The sequence below is a fragment of the Dendrobates tinctorius genome, unplaced genomic scaffold (assembly GCF_039654945.1).
Source record: "Dendrobates tinctorius isolate UK_male_01 unplaced genomic scaffold, ASM3965494v1 ptg000223l, whole genome shotgun sequence".
Lineage (NCBI taxonomy): Eukaryota > Metazoa > Chordata > Amphibia > Anura > Dendrobatidae > Dendrobates > Dendrobates tinctorius.
The window spans coordinates 17154185-17177844 of NW_027361890.1; the positions used below are offsets into that span (position 1 = coordinate 17154185).

Below are 23660 nucleotides of genomic sequence, written 5' to 3' on the forward strand. Positions count from 1 at the left end.
AAAGTTGTTTTACAAAGCTAATAAAAAGAAATTGAAGTGCGCTTTAGGTAGATTTGCTTACTTTTTGAATCAGCATATGATGTTCTTTTTGCAGATGGTACCATGCCAGCCTTACTCGAGCTCAAGCTGAACACATGCTGATGAGAGTACCGCGGGACGGTGCTTTCCTAGTACGTAAAAGGAGTGAGCCCAATTCTTATGCAATATCATTCAGGTGAGACCCGGAATATTGTGCCTTCATTTAGGATGTTCCATGAAGCCTCTTGTTGAAAGACCTTTTTGTTACCTTCCTTCCATTGACCTGGTGAAGAGCGGAGGGGAAGATCAAGCACTGCCGGGTGCAGCAGGAAGGTCAGAGTGTAGTCCTGGGCAGTTCAGAGTTTGACAGCTTGGTGGATCTCATTAGTTATTATGAGAAGCATCCATTATACCGTAAGATGAAGCTGAGATATCCAATCAATGAAGAGACTCTGGAAAAGATCGGAACAAATGTGAGTGACTTTTTTTTTTGTTGCCTATAAATCTCTTCTCTTGGAAAGCATACACCCTTCACTATACTCTATGTGTTGTAGGAACCAGATTATGGGGCACTTTATGAGGGGAGGAATCCTGGTTTCTATGTGGAGCCAAATCCCATGCCAGCATTTAAGGTATTCCTACGTAACACTCAGTGTCTTCTTTTTACCAATGATACTTTTTTTTCCCTTCCTAATATTCCATTTTTTCTCCTTGGTTCTCACTCCTCCTCTACCTCAGTGCTCTGTTAAAGCCCTCTTTGATTATAAAGCTCAGCGAGAGGATGAACTTACTTTCACAAAGAATGCCGTCATCCAGAATGTGGATAAGCAGGAGGGTGGATGGTAAGTACATTGCCTCCCATGTTCCTTAAAAATCTGTCTTTATCACATCAGGGCGTCCCTTCCCTATATGTCCTGCAATGGCATATTGAAATCACAGAGAGGGGTCTCAAATTTAGGATCTCTAATATGAGCAAGAATATAGAGACAATGAGGCCATATCAGGAGTTCATGGATTTGGATGAATTGGTCCATCCATGTACTACATAAACTGTTGTTTGTTTATTTAAGTGTGCCATGTAATTATACATTACCTCTGAAGGTGTTGCTGACCACAACTTTATCCGACAATATTAGCAACTTCCTATAGGCTTTAGAAACTTATCAGTGGGTTATGTCCATTTTCTTAAGGGGCTTAAAAGCCCTTTAATTGTTGAAATATGTTTATTTTGAATCTTACAATGTTACTACCCTTCTTTGCTTTTAAGATTTGTGTTTTTACATTTATTTTTCTGTAGGTGGAGAGGAGACTATGGGGGAAAGAAGCAGATGTGGTTCCCTTCCAATTATGTTGAAGAGATCTTTAACCCACCTGAACCTGAACCAGAGCGACCAGTAAGTCATACTCAGACATAAATGCCCCACGTCAGCAATGGTATAGCCACACTCATCCATCCAACCTTACATAGTTGTGATGCCATGTGCAGGTACTGATCCTCGATGCCAGAGCATTCCCAATAATAATAATAAATAAGAACAGCGCTTCCGACTTGTCTTACAGACAGAGAGAGGTTTTATTACCTTCCAATAAGTGTCAAGGCGGTGCAGCCATGCGTTAGACTAAATTATGACTCTTCTGTAATAAATGTTCCATAAACAGGATCTGTTCTGTTTAGTTAGTGCCCAGACAAGGCTAAGGATTTAGGTTTAACTCCTTCCCGACCTTTGACGCCACATAGGCGTCAAGAAAAGTCATGCCAATACGACCCATGATGCCTATGTCATGTCATGACTGAAAGGTCACCCGACCCGCACTCAGAGGACACTTCATAGTTAACCCCAGGGGGCGTGGCTTAACTCCCACGTGCCTACGATCGCTGTGATTGGCTGTTGAAAGTGAAACAGCCAATCGGAGCGATTGTAATATTTCACCAATGAAATTAGGTGAAATATTACAATCCAGCCATGGCCGATGCTGCAATAGCATCAGCCATGGCTGGAGACACCGATCAGGTGCCCCCCCCCTCCACTGACTGACGGCGCCGATCGGCAGCCGCCGACATAATCTGCCCCCCCGCCTTCCGATCCCCCCCACCCTCCACGGTGCCTCCGACGTCTCTCTGGCCGTCCTGGTGTCCCGCCCTCTCGGATCATGGGCGCCGCCATCTTGGAAAATGGCGGCGCATGCACATTGCGCCCGCTCGAATCTGCAACCTGCAGATTCATTCGTTTATTTTGATCACTGTGATAAACTCTCACAGTGATCAAAATAACAAAAAAAGTAAATCACCACCCCCATATGTAGGGACAAATAATAATAAATTTTATTTCTATAGCGCCGACATATTCCGCAGCACTTTACATTTCAGAGGGGACTTGTATAGACAATAGACATTACAGCATAACAATAATCACATTGATCATAATAGATACCAAGAGGAATGAGGGCCCTGCTCGCAAGCTTACAATCTAGAAGGAAAAAAGGTAGACACGAAAGGTGGGTGGTAACAGAGGCGTATCTAGGCTTTCTGGCACCCGGGGCAAGAATTTGGTTCGGCGCGCCCCCCCCCCCCCAAGTACATATGCGACTTCCACAGTTAGTCATGTACCCACGAGCTGCTCTCCCTAATCCTCTCAATGTTCAGTAAAAAACTGAAAGCAGGAAGAGAAGCTTGTTGTCACAAGACCATAACTATGAAAATCACATATGAGTGAAGTGTCCATGTGATGAGTACTGGAACCTGCAGAGCTGAATCCTGACATTGCAGCTTCTGAATTCTCACACCTAATGCCCTGCACACTTTTAGGATTCTCCCTTGCCGTTGTACAGTCATGTCAGCACAGGTATGTGATTTGTATACTTTTGGCCACATTCCGACTAGACGTGCCCGGCCTCGCTCTGTTCATTTTCATTGAGTGAGGCCACACACGTCTAGTCAGCATGTGACCGCATGTATGTAAATCATCGGCACGAGACAATCCTGACAGCGTTCAGTGAGCACTGTGAGAATTCAGAAGTCTGCAGTCACATAGAATGACTGCAGACTCAGCACAAACCTGGACAACCCCTTTAATGCTCCTAACAAATAAAAACATGAGAATTAGTCAGTATTACAAATAATATTTACATCCAGGTACCTGATAGATGACGTCTCTGGAGTCGGTCTCCTTTTCTTCTTCTTGTCCAGACCCCATGATGATGAGTTTTCTCATCCACATCTCGTCTCTGCAGACTTCCATCTTCTCCGATCTTCTGCAGCAAATCTCCACACGATGCCCTTAAAGATAGAATTGTCATTATAATGCTCCTGAATAAAAATGTCTGCAATATACTGTCGCCTCACACTATTCCCATCCCTCCTCATACTGTCTCCTCTAACATCCCCTCTGTTCACCATACTGTCTCCATATATTTACCCCCTCACTCTCTATATGGTCTGCTCACACATACCCCCGACTCCCCATACTGTGTCTGCACACATCCCATCACCCTCACTCCCCATACTGTGTCCACATATATTAACCCGTTCGCTCCCCATACTGTCTGCACCCATCCCCCATACTGTTTCCTCATACATATTCTTCATTTTGTGTCCTCAAATCTCCCCACACACATTAAATCCCCCATCCTGACTCCAAATCCCCCATCCCCAATCCCTCACACACATTAAATAACCCCCATCCCCACTCCAAATCCCCCCACACACATTAAATCCCCTATCCCCACTCCAAATCTCTCACACACATTAAATAACCCCCATCCCCACTCCAAATCCCTCACACACATTAAATAACCCTCCATCCCCACTCAATAACCCCCTGTCCCTACTCCCAAATCCCCCCACACATTATGTACCCCCCACTTCAAATCTCCCCACACATTAACCCAATCCCCACTCATTAACCCCCATCCCCACTCCAAATCCCCCCCACACATTATGTACCCCCCACTTCAAATCCCCCCACACATTAACCCCATCCCCACTCATTAACCCCCATCCCCACTCCAAATCCCCCCACACATTAAGTATCCCCCATACCCACTCATTAACCCCTCACACATTAACCCCCATCCCCACTCATTAACCCCCCCACACACTAACCCCCATCCCCATTCATTAACCCCCTCACATACATTAACCCCCACACACATTAACCCCCCACACACTAACCCCCATCCCCACACATTAACCCCCATCCCAACTCATTAACCCCACACACACATTAACCCCATCCCCACTCATTAATCCCACACACACATTAACTCCCATCCCCACTCATTAACCCCCATCCCCACTCATTAACCCCCATCCCCACTCATTAACCCCTCCACACATTAGCCCCCATCCCCACTCATTGAACCCCCCCACACAATAACCCCCATACCCACTCATTAACCCCCTTCCCCACATTAACACCCCCCATTTCCCATCTTCGGTGTCTTCAGCTCCACAGTGGAGCACTTAACACCAGCGCTGAGCATTCGCTCTGGGCGCCGGGGAGTGACGTCAGCAGCGTGATCACATGACATGTCACGCTGCTGACGTCGCTCTGACCCAGCGGTCAGAGCTTCAATTGGACTGGCGTCTGTATAGACGCCAGTACAATTGTTCCCTGGGAGCCGGCACGCGCACCTTCTCTGCGCCAGCTGTCAGCTGTGACAGCTGACACAGAGAACCACCGACTCAGGCTGGGGGGGGCGGCAGAACGCAGCCGCCAGGGAGGACACTGCGGACTGCTGCATTAGGCGGCCCGACTGCGCCCCCTGCCGGCTGCGCCCGGGGCAAGTGCCCCGGCTGCCCCCCCCCCTAGATACGCCACTGGGTGGTAACAATTTCCCTGATTGTATGGACCAGCCATAATGTTAAGTGTGTAACAGTACAGACACAGAGGACTAATGGATGCATAAAGCATGTGGGAACATGATGCGGAGAACCTGGTTATGGTAAAATGTTTTGGCTGTGCCACACAGGGATAGATTAGGTTAATGTGCTGAGGCGGTAGGCCAGTCTGAATAAATGCGTTTTCAGGGCACGCTTAAAATTGTGGGGATTGGGGACTAATCGTAGTGACCTGGGAAGTGCATTCCAAAGAATTGGCGCAGCACGTGTATAGTCTTGGAGACGGGAGTGGGAGGTTCTGATTATTGAGGATGCTAACCTCAGGTCATCAGCAGAATTGAGGGCGCGGGTAGGGTGGTATACTGAAACAAATAATAAAATAAAGAAGATATTTTTATTTTTCCGTTAGGGTCAGGGTTAGGGTTGTAATTAGGGTTAGGGTTTGAAATAGGGTTAGGGTTTGAAATAGGGTTAGAATTAGGGTTACGGTTGGAATTAGGGTTATGGTTAGGATTAGGGTTGGAATTAGGGTTAAGGTTAGGGGTGGGTTGGGATTAGGGTTAGGCTTGTGGTTAGGGTTAGAGTTGGGATTAGAGTTAGGGGTGTGTTGGGGTTAGGATTGGGATTAGGGTTAGGGGTGTGTTGGAGTTAGGGTTGGAGATAGAATTGAGGGGTTTCCACTGTTTAGGCACATCATGGGGTCTCCAAACGCGACATGGCGCCACCATTTATTCCAGCCAATTTTGCGTTAAAAAAGTCAAACTGTGCTCCCTCCATTTCGAGCCCCGACGTGTGCCCAAACAGTGGTTTACTCCCACATATGGGGTATCAGCGTACTCAAGAAAAATTGCACAACAACTTTGGTGTTCTAATTTCTCCTGTTACCCTTGGGAAAATTGGGGGCTTTTTTTTTTGTTTTTGTGGAAAAATCTACGTTATAAACTTCTGCGAAGCACTTGGGGGTTCAAAGTGCTCACCACATATCTAGATTTAGTTCCTTTTGGTGGTCTAGTTTCCAAAATGGGGTCACTTGTTGGGGGTTTCCACTGTTTAGGTACATCAGGGACTCTGCAAACGTAACATGACGCCCGCAGACCACTCCATCAAGTCGGCATTTCAAAACGCCACTACTTCCCTTCCGAGCCCCGACGTGTGCCCGAACAGTGGTCCCCCAACCCCCACCCCCACATATGGGGTACAAGCGTACTCAGGACAAATTGGACAACAACTTTTGGGGTCCAATTTATCCTGTTACCCTTGTGAAAATTAAAAAAATAATAGAGGGCTAAAAATCATTTTTTGAGGGAAAAAAATTTTTGGGGATTTTCACGGCTCTGCGTTATAAACTTCTGTGAAGCACTTGGGGGTTCAGAGTGCTCACTATGCATCTAGATAAGTTCCTTAGGGGGTCTAGTTTCCAAAATGGTGTAATTTGTGGGGGAGTTCCAAAGTTTAGGCACACAGGGGCTCTCCAAACACGACATGGTGTCCGCTAACGATTGGAGCTAATTTTCCATTCAAAAAGTCAAATGACGCTCCTTTCCTTCTGAGCCCTGCCGTGCACCCAAACAGTGGTCCCCCCCCCCACATATGGGGTACCGGCGTACTCAGGACAAACTGGAAAACAACTTTTGGGGTCCAGTTTATCCTGTTACCCTTGGGAAAATAAAAAATAGCGGGCTAAAAAAATCATTTTTTGAGGAAAAAAATAAAATTTTTATTTTCATGACTCTGCGTTATAAACTTCTGTGAAGCACTTGGGGGTTCAAAGTGCTCACTACACATCTAGAGAAGCTCCATGGGGGTTCTAGTTTCCAAAATGGGGTCACTTGTGGGGGGTTTCTACTGTTTAGGCACATCAGGGGCTGTGCAAACGCAACATGACGCCCGCAGAACATTCCATCAAAGTCTGCATTCCAAAATGGCTCTCCTTCCCTTCTGAGCTCTCCCATGCTTCCAAACAGTGGTTTCCCCCACATATGGGGTATCGGTGTACGCAGGACAAATTGCACAACAACTTTTGTGGTCAAATTTCTCCTGTTAGCTTTGTGAAAATGATTTTTTATTTTCACTGCTCTGCGTTATAAACTGTGAAGCACTTGGGGGTTCAAAGTGCTCACCACACATCTAGATAAGTTCCTTCGGGGGTCTAGTTTCCAAAATGGGGTCACTTGTGGGGGAGCTCCAATGTTTAGGAGCACAGGGGCTCTCCAAACACGACATGGTGTCCGCTAACGATTGGAGCTAATTTTCCTTTCAAAAAGTCAAATGGTGCTCCTTCCCTTCTGGGCCCTGCCGTGCGCCCAAACAGTGGTTTATGACCACATATGACGTATCGGTGTACTCAGGAGAAATTGCCCAAGAAATTTTAGGATCCATTTTTTTTCTGTTGCCCATGTGAAAATGAAAAAATTGATGCTAAATGAAAATATTTGTTGGAAAAATTAAAATGTCCATTTTTTCCTTCCACGTTGCTTTAGTACCTGTGAAGCACCTGAAGGGTTAATAATCTTTTTGACTGTAGTTTTGAGTAGCTTGAGCAGTGCCGTTTTTAGAATGGTGTCACTTTTAGGCATTTTCTGTCATGTACACCCCTCAAAATGACTTTAAATATGATGTGGTCCCTAAAAAAAAAAAATGATTTTGTAAATTTTGTTGTGAAAATGAGAAATCGCTGGTCAACTTTTAACCCTTATAACTTCCTAACAAAAAAAATATGTTGTTTCCAAAATTGTGCTGATGTAAAGTAGACATGTGGGAAATGTTATTTATTAACTGTTTTGTGTCACATAACTCTCTGGTTTAACAGAATAAAAATTCAAAATTTGAAAATTGCTACATTTTCTAAATTTTCGCCAAATTTCCATTTTTTTTCCACAAATAAACGCAAAAATTATTGACCTAAATTTACCACTAACATGAAGCCCAATATGTCACAAAAAAACATTCTCGGAATCGCTAGGATGCGTTGAAGCGTTCCTGAGTTATTACCTCATAAAGGGACACTGGTCAGAATTGCAAAAAATGGCCTGGTCATTAAGGTCAAAATAGGCTGGGTCATGAAGGGGTTAAACAGATTGCTGTATATCAGGCCTGAAAGGTGATGACCGTATCTCATATCGGCCAAACTTGATGACCAGTTGCCTTTAAGTAATCAAGACAAGTTCTGACACCTCATAGATGAGGTGGGCTCAGTACCGGGCTGTGTCATGATTTCTCCATTTCATGAACTACAGCAATGTTATGTTCTGTATTCCCAGCATCTGGATGAGAACAGCCCTCTTGGAGACCTCCTGGGTGGAATATTGGACGTTCCATCTTGTCAAATTGGTAAGAAGTTTTATATACATAATCTGTGCATAATGTAGATGCAAGTTGTTACCAGCCCATTTGGTGATTTCACTTTTGTCCTTTTTTTCAGCCATCCGGCATGAGGGGCTGAACAATCGCCCCTATGTTTTCTCTATAAATGTCCCGTCGGTGACCAGATCTCCACTTGATGTTGCTGCTGACTCAGCAGAAGACATGCAAGACTGGGTGAGAAAAATCCGGGAAGCAGCTCAGACAGCAGATGCTCGGGTATGAAGAGCGATATGTTGTGTGTGGCCTCTCTCTGTTCTATTTTTTTTTTTTTGCACTTCTGTTTTTACCTTCTTTTTAAGAGCCATAACTTTTTCAGTTCTCTATCAATATAACCGTATGAGGGCTCCTTTCTTACAAGACAAACTTTTAGTTTTGAATGTACCATTCATATTAACATGTAATGTACTGAACAATGGGAAAAAGTTTTGTTTTTATGGTGTTTATGGTGTGACAAGAATGACCTGACAACATGACTTTCTATGCCAGTATGATTATGGTGATGCCAAACTTAGGGTGACAGATTCCCTTTTTTTTTTTTTTTTTTTTGGACTATCAGCTGCCGGCACCGCCATCAGTGGCTTATCTACAGCATTCTGTAATGCTGTAGATAAGCCCCCGATGTAACCTGAAAGATAAGAAAAACGAGTTAGATTATACTCACCCCGGGGCGGTCCGGTCCGATGGGTGTCGCAGTCTGGTCCGGCGCCTCCCATCTTCATACGATGCCGTCCTCTTCTTCCCTTCCTGTAGTAACTCCGGCGCAGGCGCACTGCTCTGCCCTGTTGAGGGCAGAGCAGAATACTGCAGTGCGCAGGGCCAGACCTCTCACGACACTTGCACACTGCAGGACTCTGCTCTGTCCTCAACAGGGCAGAGCAGTGCGCCTGCGCCGGAGTTACTACAGGAAGGGAAGAAGAGGACAGCATCGTGTGAAGATGGGAGGCATCGGACCGGACCGCCCCCTCCGGTAAGTATAATCTAACTCTTTTTCTTATCTTTCAGGTTACATCGGGGGCTTATCTACAGCATTACAGAATGCTGTAGATAAGCCCCTGATGTCAATGCCGGCAGCTGATAGGTCAAAAAAAGGGTGACAGATTCCCTTTAAGGGCCACGTAAATAACTCAGTGCACAGCACTGTCAAACTGACATTGCTGTGCACATGTTTTGTCTTATGTCACATCTTTTAACCGCTTCAGGGTTGAGAAACTCTTTAGAGCTTAAAAGACGTGACCTAGCCATTTTTGGGGTATCTTCTCCTAGCAATCCACCTGCTCTCTATACTTGAAATTATTGGTTATTTCATATTTTAATTCAGAACGTTGTAGAAAAAGAATTAGTTTGTGTTGCCATTTTCTGAGACCTGTAACTTTTTTTTACTTTTCCATTGACTGACCTGAGTGAGCGCTCCATATTTTGTGCACTCAGCTGACATATTTTTATTGAAATATCTTTGGTTAATCTTTTGATCATTTTCCAATGTATTTTTGGAGGAAATTGCAGTAATCTTTTTTCTGTTTCAGTGCTTACTGTTTGCCATGAATATTTTTATATTCGTTAAAGAAATTACACACTCAGCAGTGCCAAATGTTTTTCATTTGTCTTACAATTGAATAATCACTATAGTAACAGTATTAATGGGGAGTCTAAAACTTGATTTGGAACAGTTATATACGTGTCTAATAGTGATGAGTGAGTATACTCGTTGCTCAGGTTTTCCCGAGCATGCTCGGGTGTCCTCAGAGTATTTTGGCGTGCTCGGAGATTTAGTTTTTGTTGTCTCGGCTGCATGATTTGCGACTTCTAGACAGGCTGAATATATGTGGGAATTCCCTAACAAACAGGCATTCCTCACATGTATTCAGCCTGTCAAGCAGTCGCAAATCATGCAGATAAGACTATGAGACAACGAAAACAAAATCTCCGAGCACGCCAAAATACTCGGAGAACACCCGAGCAATGAGTATCCTCACTCATCACTACTGTCTAAAGCTGCCCAATGTGAAATATAGCCCCTATCATGTATTTAAATTAAATCTATACACAAATCAAAACAGATTGAAATAACTCAATGTCACGATCTTACGCAGCTGTTTACTTTGCAATGAGAGTTTCGAATATTATTGCAAATGTGCATGTTGACAGCCTGAATGTTTAAAGTCTGTGGGCAGTCCAGAGTAGTTAAAGGACTTCTCTGTTCTGATCACTATATTTCTGATTAGTGTTCGTGGTGATGAGCGAGTGTGTTCGGATAAGGTGTTATCCAAGCATGCTCGAGTGCTAATACGGCATCTTCGTCGTGCTCTTATACTATGTTAGAGTCGCCATGGCTGCATGTCTCGCGGCTGTTGGACAGCCGGCACACATGCAGGGATTGCAGCTGTCGAACAGCAGCGAGACATGCAGGTGCGAGGTCTTTAACATTCTATTAGAGCACGCCGAAGATGCTCTGAGCATACTCGGATAACACCTTATCCGAGCACGCTCATCACCAGTGTTCAGCTCTAAACTATACTGTGACCTGGCAGCAAGTATTGAATTTCTCTACTGCACCACTACATGCGTGGCCAGGTAACTCCATTACCACCACTACATTAATATGCCAGGTACTCCGGAGTGAGAGATGCTTTTTGTAGTCTCTCTTCTTTTTAGCTGACTAATTGAACATTAAACAGCGCAATTCTGTGCTTAAAAATAGGTTTTATAAATAACTTTTTTTTTGCTATTTCTCAGCTCACAGAAGGCAAAATCATGGAGCGAAGGAAGAAAATTGCCTTAGAGTTGTCTGAACTTGTCATTTATTGCCGTCCTGTGCCCTTTGATGAAGAGAGTAAGTCCATAGGGTTAACTTAGCGAGATCATATTAGTCACTGTTTTAAATATCCAGGTAGGAGAATATTAGACCATGTCAATAACACCATTGTTACCTTTCGCTCTTTAACAGAGATTGGCACAGAGAGGGCATGCTATCGAGACATGTCCTCTTTCCCTGAAACTAAAGCCGAAAAGTATGTCAATAAGCAAAAAGGCAAGAAGTTCCTACAGTACAATCGACGTCAGCTATCTCGCATTTACCCGAAAGGTCAACGTCTAGATTCCTCTAACTACGACCCATTGAATATGTGGATATGTGGTAGTCAGTTGGTAGCCCTTAATTTCCAGACACCAGGTAACTTACCTTTTTTATTGTTTTTAATCTCATAAATAGGCCTCACGCACACGGCGGTATCATGGCTTCATACATGCTCGGTTATAGCGTGCCTCAGTAGTAACCTCACTGTACCTCCTGGTGCTGCTTCATTGGACCCCATATTATGGAAGTATTCTCTTCTAGGAGCATATCTCCAGCACATAATGTCGCTTCCATTGAGAAGTCCATGGGCTGCTGTGTGCATGAGGTCGAAGTCTGTCTTATTGCACTATTCTAAGTTCTGCATTTTCTTATGGCATTTTTTTTTTTCAGACAAACCCATGCAGATGAACCAAGCTTTGTTCCAGTCAGGCGGCCGATGCGGCTATGTATTTCAGCCAAACGTAATGAGAGACGAAATGTTCGATCCATTTGACAAATGTTCCCTTCATATTTTGGAGCCAATCATTGTTTGTGTCGAGGTAAGACTTTGGAGTTCAGTCTAAACGAAAGAAGAGAAACAAAATCTGCTTATATGTAATAGTTGGTAAAGGACTATAGCCAGATCATTCAGAAGCTGATGATATTCTTCTCTGTTCTCAGATACTTGGTGCCAGACACTTGCCCAAAAATGGCAGAGGTATTGTGTGCCCGTTTGCAGAAGTGGAAATTTGTGGAGCAGACTATGACAATGCCAAAGTGAAAACAGAAATTGTAGGTAAGATAATGTTGGGTTTCTGTAGGATACGCACATGTTGAAAAAACTAGTATTGTTTTTTACCTTTGGGGTGAAATGGTATCCTATAGGGTTCAAAATACCGACAATGGTACCGGTGTGCCAGAATTTATTAAGGCATCTGGTTTGTCATCATAATAGTTTTCATATATTTTGATTACTCTATTGATGTATTCAGATCTCTACTTTGATCCTTTACCCCCACTATTTCTTCATTTATGTAATTTATTTTAATTAATAGTGTCACGCTGTTCTGCAGTTTGCACTGTCGAGAACAATTTTTTTGTTTTTTAGGGAAGGTTTTTCAATCCTTCATGCATCCAATATTTTATGCCATTCGTCTAATAAAGATGATATTGGTTTGATCATCTGGATTTTGGGATGGTTATTCGTAAGGACGTTATAAAATACTGCTTACAAGTTTGTGAACCCCTCAAAATTTTCCATACTTTTACATTAATTTGACTTGAGACTGCATCAGATTTTCCCACAAATCCTATAAGTATATAAAAAGGCAAATCAAACACGAGTCAAAAATATTATACTTTGTCATTTAAAAAAAAAATTGAGGAAAATTTCCCAATATCTTTGTGAGTGGCAAAATTATGTAAGCCTTTTTGAATTAGCAGATAATTTGAAGGTGTCATTAGCGTCTGGTGTTTTACTCAGATGTGAGTAGGCGACATGTTTTATTTAAAGAACAGGGATCTATCAAAGTCTAACCGTCCCAACACATGTATGTGGAAACGTATTTATCATGGCATTAACAAAAGATTTTAAGAGCTCCGATGAGATTATAGATGCTCATCAGCCTGGAGAGGGTTACAAAACTTCTCTAAAAAGTTTGCACTCCACCAATGCACTGTAAGATAAATTGTGCATAAATTGAAAAAATGAAGACCATTTAACTTTTCCCAGGAGTAGCTGACCAACATAAATCAAAAACCATACAAATACCATTCCCAGAAGTTCTAGGCCACGCAGATGCCTTATATGAACAACCAGCAACGTACAAGTGTCTTGAATGACATTTGGGCTAAATTTTTCAAAATCTGGGACCCTTGGCTAGCATACTCATCCACACTTATCAAATTCGAGTCTGTCCTTTTGGTTAATTGTGTACCATAACATATCATACGTGTATCAACTCCTTATCCCTTCATTCTTATTTTTGGCTTGCCTCTTCCCTCCCTTATCTCCCTTATTTATCCTGCCTTCCCTTTTTCTTTTTGGTACTTCTGTAGTCCCCGTATTTACTACTGTACTGAAGTTATATGCCATTACTTTATTTTGTGGCCACTAGACTATTATTTGTATAAAGTGCCTAAATCGTATACCAAGTTTTACATTTTGGTTATATTATTGAAATGCAAAATATTTGAACTAGTAAAATACCGAACATAAAACTTGAGTTAAACAATAAGCTATTTTGTTATATTTCATTTAAAAAATATAGTCCACTAGGAAACCATTATTTAATTTTTGTCTAATGATTAGATTTGTGAGAAGTTAGATCCGTTGTGGTGGAGTCCAAATATAGAAACATCCTATATATATCTGATAGTCACAAGTTCTTGAGCGATGAAGCTTTTTTTACAGTGATTTTTTTTTTCTCTCTCTTCTCTTCTTGGGATTCTCCACAGTTGACAATGGTCTGAATCCAGTGTGGCCTCAAAAACCTTTCCAGTTTCTTATTGCAAATCCAGAGTTTGCTCTCCTGCGATTTGTTGTCTATGAAGAAGACATGTTCAGTGATCAGAATTTTCTGGCCCAAGCGTCTTTTGTGGTGCGCGGCCTTAAAACAGGTGCAGTATAAAATGAGATGGTACAACAGCAAGAATGTCTATGTGGTTGAGTTCTTCAAATGAGTTAAATTTTATACATATTGAAGGTTTCAGAGCTGTGCCCCTGAAGAACAATTACACTGAAGACTTGGAGCTGGCTTCTCTCCTTATCCGGTTAGACATCTACTCCAGTAAGGTAAGACCTCATGGAGGGGCAGTTTACATTTAAAGAAGTGTACAGGTATTGACTGAAACTACTAATTTTTCAATATTTTTTCTAGAACCTGAAAGTCAAATTGAGACTCCCAAGAAGTAGTAATCTGTAGTTGTGGCCTCTCCTAGATCCCCAGATCCAATAGTATTCTCTGATCTCCCACGTTCACACTGGGCTGTCTTCCACTACCACCTGAATGATTATTCCCTATTGTGGGGATCTTTGGTTCATAGTATTGTACCAGGCCTAGCCTCATAGATCTAATATAGATTTAACAGTTTTAATTATCTGTGAAGTTGCTTTTGCAAAATTCCTTTTATCACATTTTTGTTTTGTAGGGTTAAGTAGCTTTAGTCATAGAAATGTTATTATGGTTTAGAACTTACATTTAACAATTTCTTTTAGCAGGAGAATGGTGAACTAAATGGGGCTACTGCACCCCGAGAGCATGTCAATGATTCCACTGCAAGGTTACGGGATGGATTTGCAGATCCTCGATATGCTGGACATCAGCTGGATGACTTTCGAATTCCTCAAGAATTTACAGATGGGTTTGATAGAGATAGGAGGTAAAGTCAGAACTCGGGCTGTTTATTGTGAAAACTTTAAGTTGTTGGCTTAGGTGATCCTATTTTCAGATCCTATGCTAGGGCTTAAAGGGAATCTGTCAACCCCTGGACGCATTTAAGCTATTACTATGGGCATACAAGTAATAGAATGGTTACACCAGTCTTACCTGTATGATTTTAAGAAAAGATGGATTTTTGGTTCTTACCGTAAAATCTCTTTCTTGGAGCCTTCATTGGGGGACACAGAATACCATGGGTGTATGCTGCTGCTGCTAGGAGGCTGACACTATGCAAAACAAGAAAATTAGCTCCTCCCCGGCAGTATACACCCACCGACAGGCACCAAGCACCTCAGTTGGTGAAAAAGCAGTAGGAGAAGCAACGAGAAAAACTCGAACCATATGTACCAACCCAACAAGGGACTCTAAGACCCAACACGGTACAACGTAAACAGGGAGGGTGCTGTGTCCCCCAATGAAGGCTCCAAGAAAGAGATTTTACGGTAAGAACCAAAAATCCATCTTTCTTTATCGCCTTATTGGGGGACACAGAATACCATGGGACGTCCCAAAGCAGTCCCAAGGGTGGGAACAGCAAAAAGGAACGAAAGAAACCGAAAGGCTCAGGTTAGCCGGTGAGCCACCGCCGCCTGCAGAACCTTCCTACCAACCACAGCATCAGACGAAGCCTGGGTATGAACCCTGTAGAACCTCGTGAAGGTGTGCAAAAGATGACCAGGTTGCAGCCTTGCAAATTTGCATGGCCGAGGCCTGGTGACGAGCAGCCCACGAAGCCGCCACAGCCCGGGTGGAATGAGCTCTAACTCCCGGAGGGGGCCGCTTATCCTGAAGACGATACGCTTCCAGAATGGTAGAACGAATCCAGTGAGCGATCGTGGATTTGGAAGCCGGAAGGCCCTTCTGGCGACCTTCCGAGATGATCAGCAAGGAATCGGACAGACGAAAGGAAGAGGTCCTGGCAGGATAGACACGCAGGGCTCTAACTACGTCCAGTTTGTGGAGAGACTTCTCAAGAGGATGAGATGGAGCCGGACAAAAAGAAGGGAGGACGATATCCTCATTGATATGGAAAGCGGAAACCACCTTTGGAAGAAAAGAAGGAACGGGCCTGAGGACGGCTTTGTCCTGATGGAGAATGAGGTAAGGGGAACGACATGACAAGGCCGCCAATTCAGAAACTCTTCTGATGGATGAAATGGCGATCAAAGAGGTGACCTTCCAAGAGAGAAGGAACAAAGGAATGTCCTGGAGAGGCTCGAACGGCGCCTTCTGGAGCGCGCTAAGGACGAGGTTGAGATCCCACGGGTCTATTGGCGAATGATGAGGAGGAGCCACGTGGGAAACCCCTTGTAGAAAGGTTTTGACCTGTGGTAGAGAAGCTAGCTCTCTTTGGAAGAGGATAGAGAGAGCGGAAACCTGGCCCTTGAGCGTACTGAGGGACAGACCCGCGTCTAACCCAGACTGAAGAAACCCCAGGATAGACGGGATAGAGAAAGACATTGGGAAGACTCTTATCGCACCAACGGAAAAAAGCCTTCCAGTACCTATAGTAAATGCGGGAAGAGGCTGGTTTCCTGGCTCTGATCATAGTTTGAATAACCTGACTGGACAGACCTGATTCCTTCAGAATTGCGGTCGCAACGGCCATGCCGTCAAACTCAGAGACTGAGAATTCTCGTGGTAAAGGGGGCCTTGCGAGAGAAGGTCTGGACGGTCCGGAAGCCTCCAGGGAACGTCCGCGAGCATGTTGACCAGTTCCGCGTACCAATGCCGTCTTGGCCAATCTGGAACGACTAGAATCACTGGTACGCCTTACGATTTTATCTTTTTGACCACCCGAGGGATCAATGCCAGAGGCGGGAACAGATACGGAAGTTGAAACTGGGACCAAGGAGTCACCAGTGCGTCGCACGCGACGGCTAGAGGGTCCCTGGACCTGGCTACGAACTCCGGCACCTTGTGGTTCATCCGAGATGCCATGAGATCGACATCCGGGGTGCCCCAACGGTCGCATATCTGAGAGAAAACCGCGGGGTGCAGGGACCATTCGCCGGACGCTAGGCCCTGGCGACTTAGAAAAACGGCTGCCCAATTTTCCACCCCTGGAAAATGGACGGCGGAGATTGTCGGAACGTAACGTTCTGCCCAGCGTAATATCTTGGCCACTTCTGACATTACTTGTTTGCTGCGCGTGCCCCCCTGATGGTTTATGTACGCCATGGCCGTGGCGTTGTCCGACTGAATACGGACCGGCTTGCCGGAGAGGAGGGGCTGCCAATGAAGAAGGGCCAGGAAAATTGCCCTGATCTCCAAAAGATTGATTGGGAGGAGAGACTCCTGTGGCTTCCAGCGGCCTTGGGCCGCTTTCTGATGGAACACGGCTCCCCATCCTAGAAGGCTCGCATCGGTGGTGATGACTTGCCACTGAGGCGGAAGGAAGGACCTCCCTTGGAGAACTGACGCTGGCCGTAGCCACCAAGTGAGAGACTGCCTCACTCTGAGAGGAAGCCGAATAGGACGGTCCAAGGACATCGTGGTCTTGTCCCAGGCTGAAAGCAGAGACAGCTGGTGGGGGCGAAGATGAAACTGCGCAAAGGGCACTGCTTCCATGGAGGCCACCATCTTCCCCAGGACCTTTATGCAGAACCGAATGGGAATGGGAGCAGGCCTCTTGAGAGTTCTGATGCCCTTGGACAGAGTTGTACATTTTTCCTTTGGAAGAAAAACACGGGCTAGCTCCGTGTCGAATTCCATACCCAGAAAGGTCAGACGCTGGGTGGGGATCAGAATGGACTTCTCCTTGTTGACCAGCCAACCTAGGCGGCTGAGAGTGTCTAGGGTTATCTGAAGGCTCCGGAGACAGTCCTGGCGAGACGAACCCTTGATCAAAAGATAGTCCAGATAAGGGATGATGAGGATCCCTCTGGAGCGAAGGATGGCCATGACGGTCGCCATCACCTTCGTGAAAACCCGGGGCGCTGAAGCCAGGCCGAAAGGAAGAGCTGTGAACTGAAAGTGGTCTCCCTGAAACGCAAATCGAAGATACTTCTGATGTTGCACACAAATTGGAATGTGCAGATAGGCATCCCGAATGTCCACCGAGCGGAGAAATTCCCCGGGCTCCATGGAAGCAATCACCGACCGAAGAGACTCCATCCTGAAATGAAGAATCTTCACGTGGCGATTGAGCAATTTGAGGTCCAGAATAGGACGAAGAGAGAGGTCTTTCTTCGGGACTACAAAGAGATTGGAGTAGAACCCAGAAAACCGTTCGTCTGAGGGAACGGGAACTATGACTCCCGCGGAAAGAAGGGAGGAAATGGCCTGCAGAAAACCCGGAATCTGGGCCCGCTGTCGCGGAGGCCCGAGACCGGAAAAACCGTCTGTTCGGGAGTGAAGCAAATTCGATTTTGTATCCGGATGCGACGAGTTCTCAGACCCAAGCGTCGTCGACAACGGACAGCCAAGCATCCGCGAAAAAGGAAAGTCTGCCTCCCACCCTGGAAGAAATTCCAGGTGGGGGTGACCAGTCACTTAGACGAAAATCTGCCGGAATTGGCTCCTGCAGATCTGGAATATTGTCCTCTAGATCACCAGCGAGGAGTGGGTTTGTAGGAAGGTTTCCTCTGATCCCGCTCCCTGGTGGCAAGCGGCCGATCCTGTTGAGTGGCTCTCTCCGTGGCAGAGAAGGGACGAAAGGGCCTGAATGGTCGAAACCCCCTTCTGTGGAAAGGACGTTTTGTCGAGACTGGGGAAGCGAAGTACTTCTACCTCCAGTGGCATCGGAAATTATCTGATCCAGCTTGGCCCGAAAGAGCCAAGAACCATGGGAGGGCAGACTGGTGAGCGACTTTTTAGAAGTGGTATGCGCATTCCAAGACTTTCACCAAAGACCTCGGCGTACAGCCACTATATTGCTGTTAGCCCTTGCTACGCCACCGGCCAAAAGGTATTTACCCGCATGCTTAATTTGGTCTGCCAGAACTTCCAACTCGTCCTGAGGGGCAGCCGACAGAATGCCCCTGCGAAGAATTTCTGCCCAAGTTGAAATTACATTTGCCACCCAGGCAGAAGCAAAAAAAAAAAATAGGGCAGAAAGAGGCGCTAGATGCTTCAAAGAGGATAGACGAGGAACTGGTGGGCCCACTTCGGGAGCTTTCGTCCATTTTGTAAGAAGGTCCGCATCGAATGGATACAGGACGTCTAAGTACCTGCAGCCTGAGAAGTGCTTCTCAGGGGGCTCCCAGTGTTAGGATAAAATGGTCTCGAATTCCTTGTGATTAGGAAAGTTTCGGGAGGAAGGTTTTGCTCGTTTAAAGGGGACGGCGCCGTCCTGAAGAGGAGCTTTATCTTCCTTTATTTCGAGCGATTTGAAAATGGCCGATAAGAGACTATCGACCATGTTCTGAGACTTAAACATGTTATCTGCGTCTGAGTCAGATCCCGTCGTTTTCTGACGAGGGATACGAGAAAAGCAGCCTGGGTAGAGCGGACGGACCTTGCGAGCTGGAAGACGAGCTAGAAATAACGCGCTTCCTAGCAATTCTATCCGGCCTGTCCCTGTGGAGGTCGCGGTCAGGTGCAGACGACTCACCGTGAGAGGCGGTCGGAGCACAGGTGGCTGCATAAGACGTTCCAAGACCTGGACCAGGGACTGAGAGACATTGCAGCAGCCCACTCTGGAGGAGGAGGGGTGCGCTCATCCCGGGACTCGGGGTGCTCCGGTGGGGCAGACATCACGGAAGGACTGCCGGACGGGCAGAAGGGAGACAACTGCCCTGACGCCCGCTTCTCTTTGCAGTGCGCGCAGGCGAAGTGGATAGCGATGGATCTAGGGTAAGGAGCCCCTGCAGAGTAGGACATATGCAAGGACTGCAGAATTACTGCAGCCAGTATCTGAATAGGGAGTACTGCCGCGGGGGCTGAAATTAGGGGTTCAGAAAAAAAAAAAAAAAAAGAGCCTACCGTCGCCAGCACCGTTATCTGATGTGGAGCAGAACAGCAGAAGAGTCCCCCAAGCTGGGATCCCTGGCATGTGTCACACGAGGAATCAGGGAGGTGCAGGACCTTAGAGATGGGCGGTGCTGGGCGGCAGCGCTGCGCGAGTGGCTGAGACCTTGGGGGGGGGGGGGGGGCGGGTCATAAGGCGACAGAACGCAGTCCCGTGACTGACTGAGGAATGGCGCCAACAAAGCGCACGTTCTGCAGCGGGCACGCACCGGAGCAGACCGAAAGTGAAAGTAAAAAATCAGCGCCGCGCCGTTTTCTGCCCCCGCAGCCCTGATCCTGGCGCGATGAGCCCGTGACGCCACGGTAGATGAGGGAGGTAAGGGAGAGAGGCCCCGCTGCTTCAGGGAAGGGTACCCGGCGTGAGAGCTGGGAGGCGCGCGGCTGCAGAGAGGCGCGCGGCTGCATAGAATGGGCGGGAAATTCAAAGCAGACTCTGCTACCAGACTGTATGGTAGCGCTTACCTGACGTCCACATGCCTGAAGAGGATGACCACAGGGGCCCGCGATGAGTGGGTGCCGCTGGGAATGAATGTCCTCTGCCCCGCACTCTATCTGGATAGTGCAGAAGACGGCGCCAAACCCTTCTGCCTGCAAGGGATAGTCACCGCCGGTGACCGCCGTCTTCCTCTCAGCCCTTTCCCGGGAGAGGGGTGAGGAGGGGAATTGGCTAGGACCCGCCACCTGAAGCCAGCCCGTAGCACCCGAGGGTGATAGGGAAAGGGTCCTGCCTGCGGTCCTGAGAGTTGCGATGTGGGTAACACCACATTGCTCGCTCAGCTGCATGATATGGGAAAGCAGGGTGAACATTTACCCCCTGTTTCCCGGTGTAGAATCTGGAAAATAAATGGGAAAAGATTAATACACACACACAAAACCTAAAAGAAAATGGTTAGATGCGGATCTGGGGAGATCCCGGTCCGCCTCCTACAGACACTAAGCACAAACTGAGGTGCTTGGTGCCTGTCGGTGGGTGTATACTGCCGGGGAGGAGCTAATTTTCTTGTTTTGCATAGTGTCAGCCTCCTAGCAGCAGCAGCATACACCCATGGTATTCTGTGTCCCCCAATAAGGCGATAAAGAAAGCAGTTTTAATGTTATATGTTAATGATTTCTTCCAGGCTCTGGGTCGTGCGGTGCCTGGAAGAAATCCGTGACTTCATTATAATAGCACCCTCCCGTGCACGTCACACTGACTTGTGACGTTCAGTTGCAGCGCTGTAATCCACACACGCGCTGTCCACATGCGCGGTTATGTGAACCTTTTCCGCTGATCTATGGGCAGAGTCCTCCTCGATCTGCTCAGGCGCGTCACTACACAGTAGCAAAGATTCCCTTTAAATATATCATGAAGGGAGGTCATTTGCTTAGTGCTGCTCAGAAGAGTAATTCTCTCTTTAGAACAAGCCTCTTTGCATTTATTACATGGACAGCTATTAACCACCGGGCCATTTTCCGTTTTTGCATTTTTCATTTTTTGCTCCCCTTCTTCCCAGAACCATAACTTTTTTTGTATTTTTCGGTCAAAATGACCATGTGTGAGGGCTTGTGTTTTGCGGGACAAATTGTACTTTTGAACGACGCCATTGGTTTTAACATATTGTGTACTGGAAAACAGGAAAAATTCCAAGTGCGGTGAAATTGCAAAACAAAGTGCATTTCCACACTTTTTTTTTTTCACCATGTTCACTAAATGGCTAAAACTGGTGTGAAAAAAAAATCCAAACTTTTGTTTAAAAAAAAAAAGCGCCATTTTCCGAGACCCCTAGTGTCTCTATTTTTCTATTTTTCGTGATTTGGGGCTGGCTGAGGGCTTTTTTTTTTTTTTTTTTTTTTTTTTGCACACAAAGCTGACATTTATATTGATACCATTTTGGTGTATATACGATCTTTTGATAGCCCGTTATTGCATTTTATTGCAATGTAGCGGTGACCAAAAAACCGTACTTCTGGCATTTTCTCGTTACGCCATTTACCAATTGAGTTAATTTTTTTTTAAATATATTGATCGGGCAATTCTGAACGCAACGATACCAAATATGTGTATGTTTGACTTTTTTTTTGTTGTTTTTTTGTTTTGAATGGGGCGAAAGGGGGTGATTTGAACTTTTTATCTTTTATTTTTTTTATATATATTTAAAAACATTTTCTTTTTTACTTTTGGCATGCTTCAATAGCCTCCATGGGAGACTAGAAGCTGCCATAACCTGATCGGCTCTGCTACATACAGGCGATGATCAGATCGCCTGTATGTAGCTGAAATGCTCACTTCCTATGAGCGCTGACCACAGGGCAATGCTCATAGCAATCTGGCTATGACAACCATAAAGGTCTGCTGGAGACCTCTGGTTGTCATGCCAACCCATCAGTGACCCGCAATCACGTGATGTGGTCACCGATGGACGGGATCTCCGATGCGTTTGCCAGAAGTGCGAGTTAAATGCCGCTGTCAGAGAATGACAGCAGCATTTAAAGGGTTAATAGTCGCGCGTGGATCACAATTCCACCCGCGATTATTAGAGGCAAATATCAGCTGTTCAAAACTGTACTATTAGGCCCAACGTTAATTTGAAATGTCTTATCTGATTTAATTGATTACTGGCTTCTGCAAAATGTGTTGCCTTTATGGTCCCGATATCATTCACATTTGGGTGAAAAAGTGTTTGCCCCAATCCTGATTTCCTATTCTTTTTCATGTTTGTTACATTGAAATATTTCAGATCACCAAACAAATTTAAATATTAGACAAAGATAACACATGTAAACACAAAATGCAGGGTTTAAATGAAGGTCTTTATTATTAAGGGAAAAAGAAATCCAGACCTATAAGGCCCTGTGTGAAAAATTGATTATGCCACATACCCCTCTTCCTCCTTCCCCCTTTAAAACATAAATTAACTGTGGTTTATCACATCTCTGGGAAGCTGAGTTCACATTCTCTAGCTACACCAGGCCTTATTACTGCCACACCTGTTCTCAAACAAGAAATCAATTAAATAGAACCTGCCTGACAAAGAGAAGTAGACCAAAAGATCTTCCAAAGCTAGACATCATGCCGTGATCTAAAGAAATTCTGGAACAAATGAGAAACAAAGCAATTGAGATCTATCACTCTTGAAAAAGTTATAAAGCCATTTCTAAAGCTTTGGGACTCCAGTGAACCACAGTGAGAGCCATTATCAACAAATGTTGAAAACATGGAACAGTGATTACCCTTCCCAGGAGTAGCCAGCCAACCAAACTTACCCCAAGAGCGCACCAACAACTCATTCAAGAGGTCACAAAAGACCCCACAACCACATCCAAACTGCAGGCCTCACTTGCCTTAGTTAAGGTCAGTGTTCATGACTCCAAAATAAGAAAGTGACTGGGTAAAAATGACCTGCATGGCAAAGTTTCAAAACGAAAACCACTGTAGAGTAATAAGAACATAATGGCTCTTCTCAGTTTTGCCAGAAAACATATTCATGATCCCCAAGCCTTTAGGGAGAATACTCTGTGGACTGGCGAGACAAAAGTTGAACTTTTTAGAAGGTGTATGTCCCATTACATCAGGTGTAGAAGTTAAACATCATTTCAGAAAAGGAGCATCATACCTACATTAAAATATGGTGGTGGTAGTGTGATAGTCTGGAGCTGTTTTGCTCCTTCAGGATCTGGAGAGCTTGCCTTGCTGTGGTAAATGGAACCATGAATTCTGCTGTCTACCAAAAAATCCTGAATGAGAATGTACGGCCATCTCAAGCTGAAACACACTTGGGTTACTCAGCAGGACAGTGATCCAAAACACACCAGCAAGTCCAACTCTGAATGGCTTAAGGAAAACAAAAATAAAACTTTGGAGTGGCCTAGTCAAAGTCCTGACCTTAATCGGATTGAGATGCTGTGGCATAACCTTAAAAAGGTCGTTTATGCTCAGAAACCCTTGAGTGTGGATGAATTGCAAAAATTCTGCAAAGGTGAGTACGCGAAAATTCCT

General features: G+C 45.3%; 1 protein-coding gene across 2 annotated transcripts in view; it reads left to right on the forward strand.

Annotated features, from left to right (window-relative positions):
• The window catches only part of PLCG1 (phospholipase C gamma 1), a 165656-nt gene that overhangs the window by 121379 nt on the left and 20617 nt on the right, over positions 1–23660 (forward strand). Inside the window, exons 18-31 of one of the 2 annotated variants that reach the window (XM_073555356.1) lie at positions 95–214; positions 311–491; positions 573–650; positions 757–860; positions 1316–1412; positions 8119–8188; positions 8280–8437; positions 10955–11051; positions 11166–11390; positions 11685–11833; positions 11955–12069; positions 13731–13892; positions 13979–14067; positions 14494–14654. In XM_073555356.1, the coding sequence (XP_073411457.1) occupies positions 95–214; positions 311–491; positions 573–650; positions 757–860; positions 1316–1412; positions 8119–8188; positions 8280–8437; positions 10955–11051; positions 11166–11390; positions 11685–11833; positions 11955–12069; positions 13731–13892; positions 13979–14067; positions 14494–14654 (1806 nt within the window). Of the gene's footprint in view, positions 1–94; positions 215–310; positions 492–572; positions 651–756; positions 861–1315; positions 1413–8118; positions 8189–8279; positions 8438–10954; positions 11052–11165; positions 11391–11684; positions 11834–11954; positions 12070–13730; positions 13893–13978; positions 14068–14490; positions 14655–23660 lie in introns of both variants that reach the window. The other variant, XM_073555355.1, reaches the window with a different exon arrangement.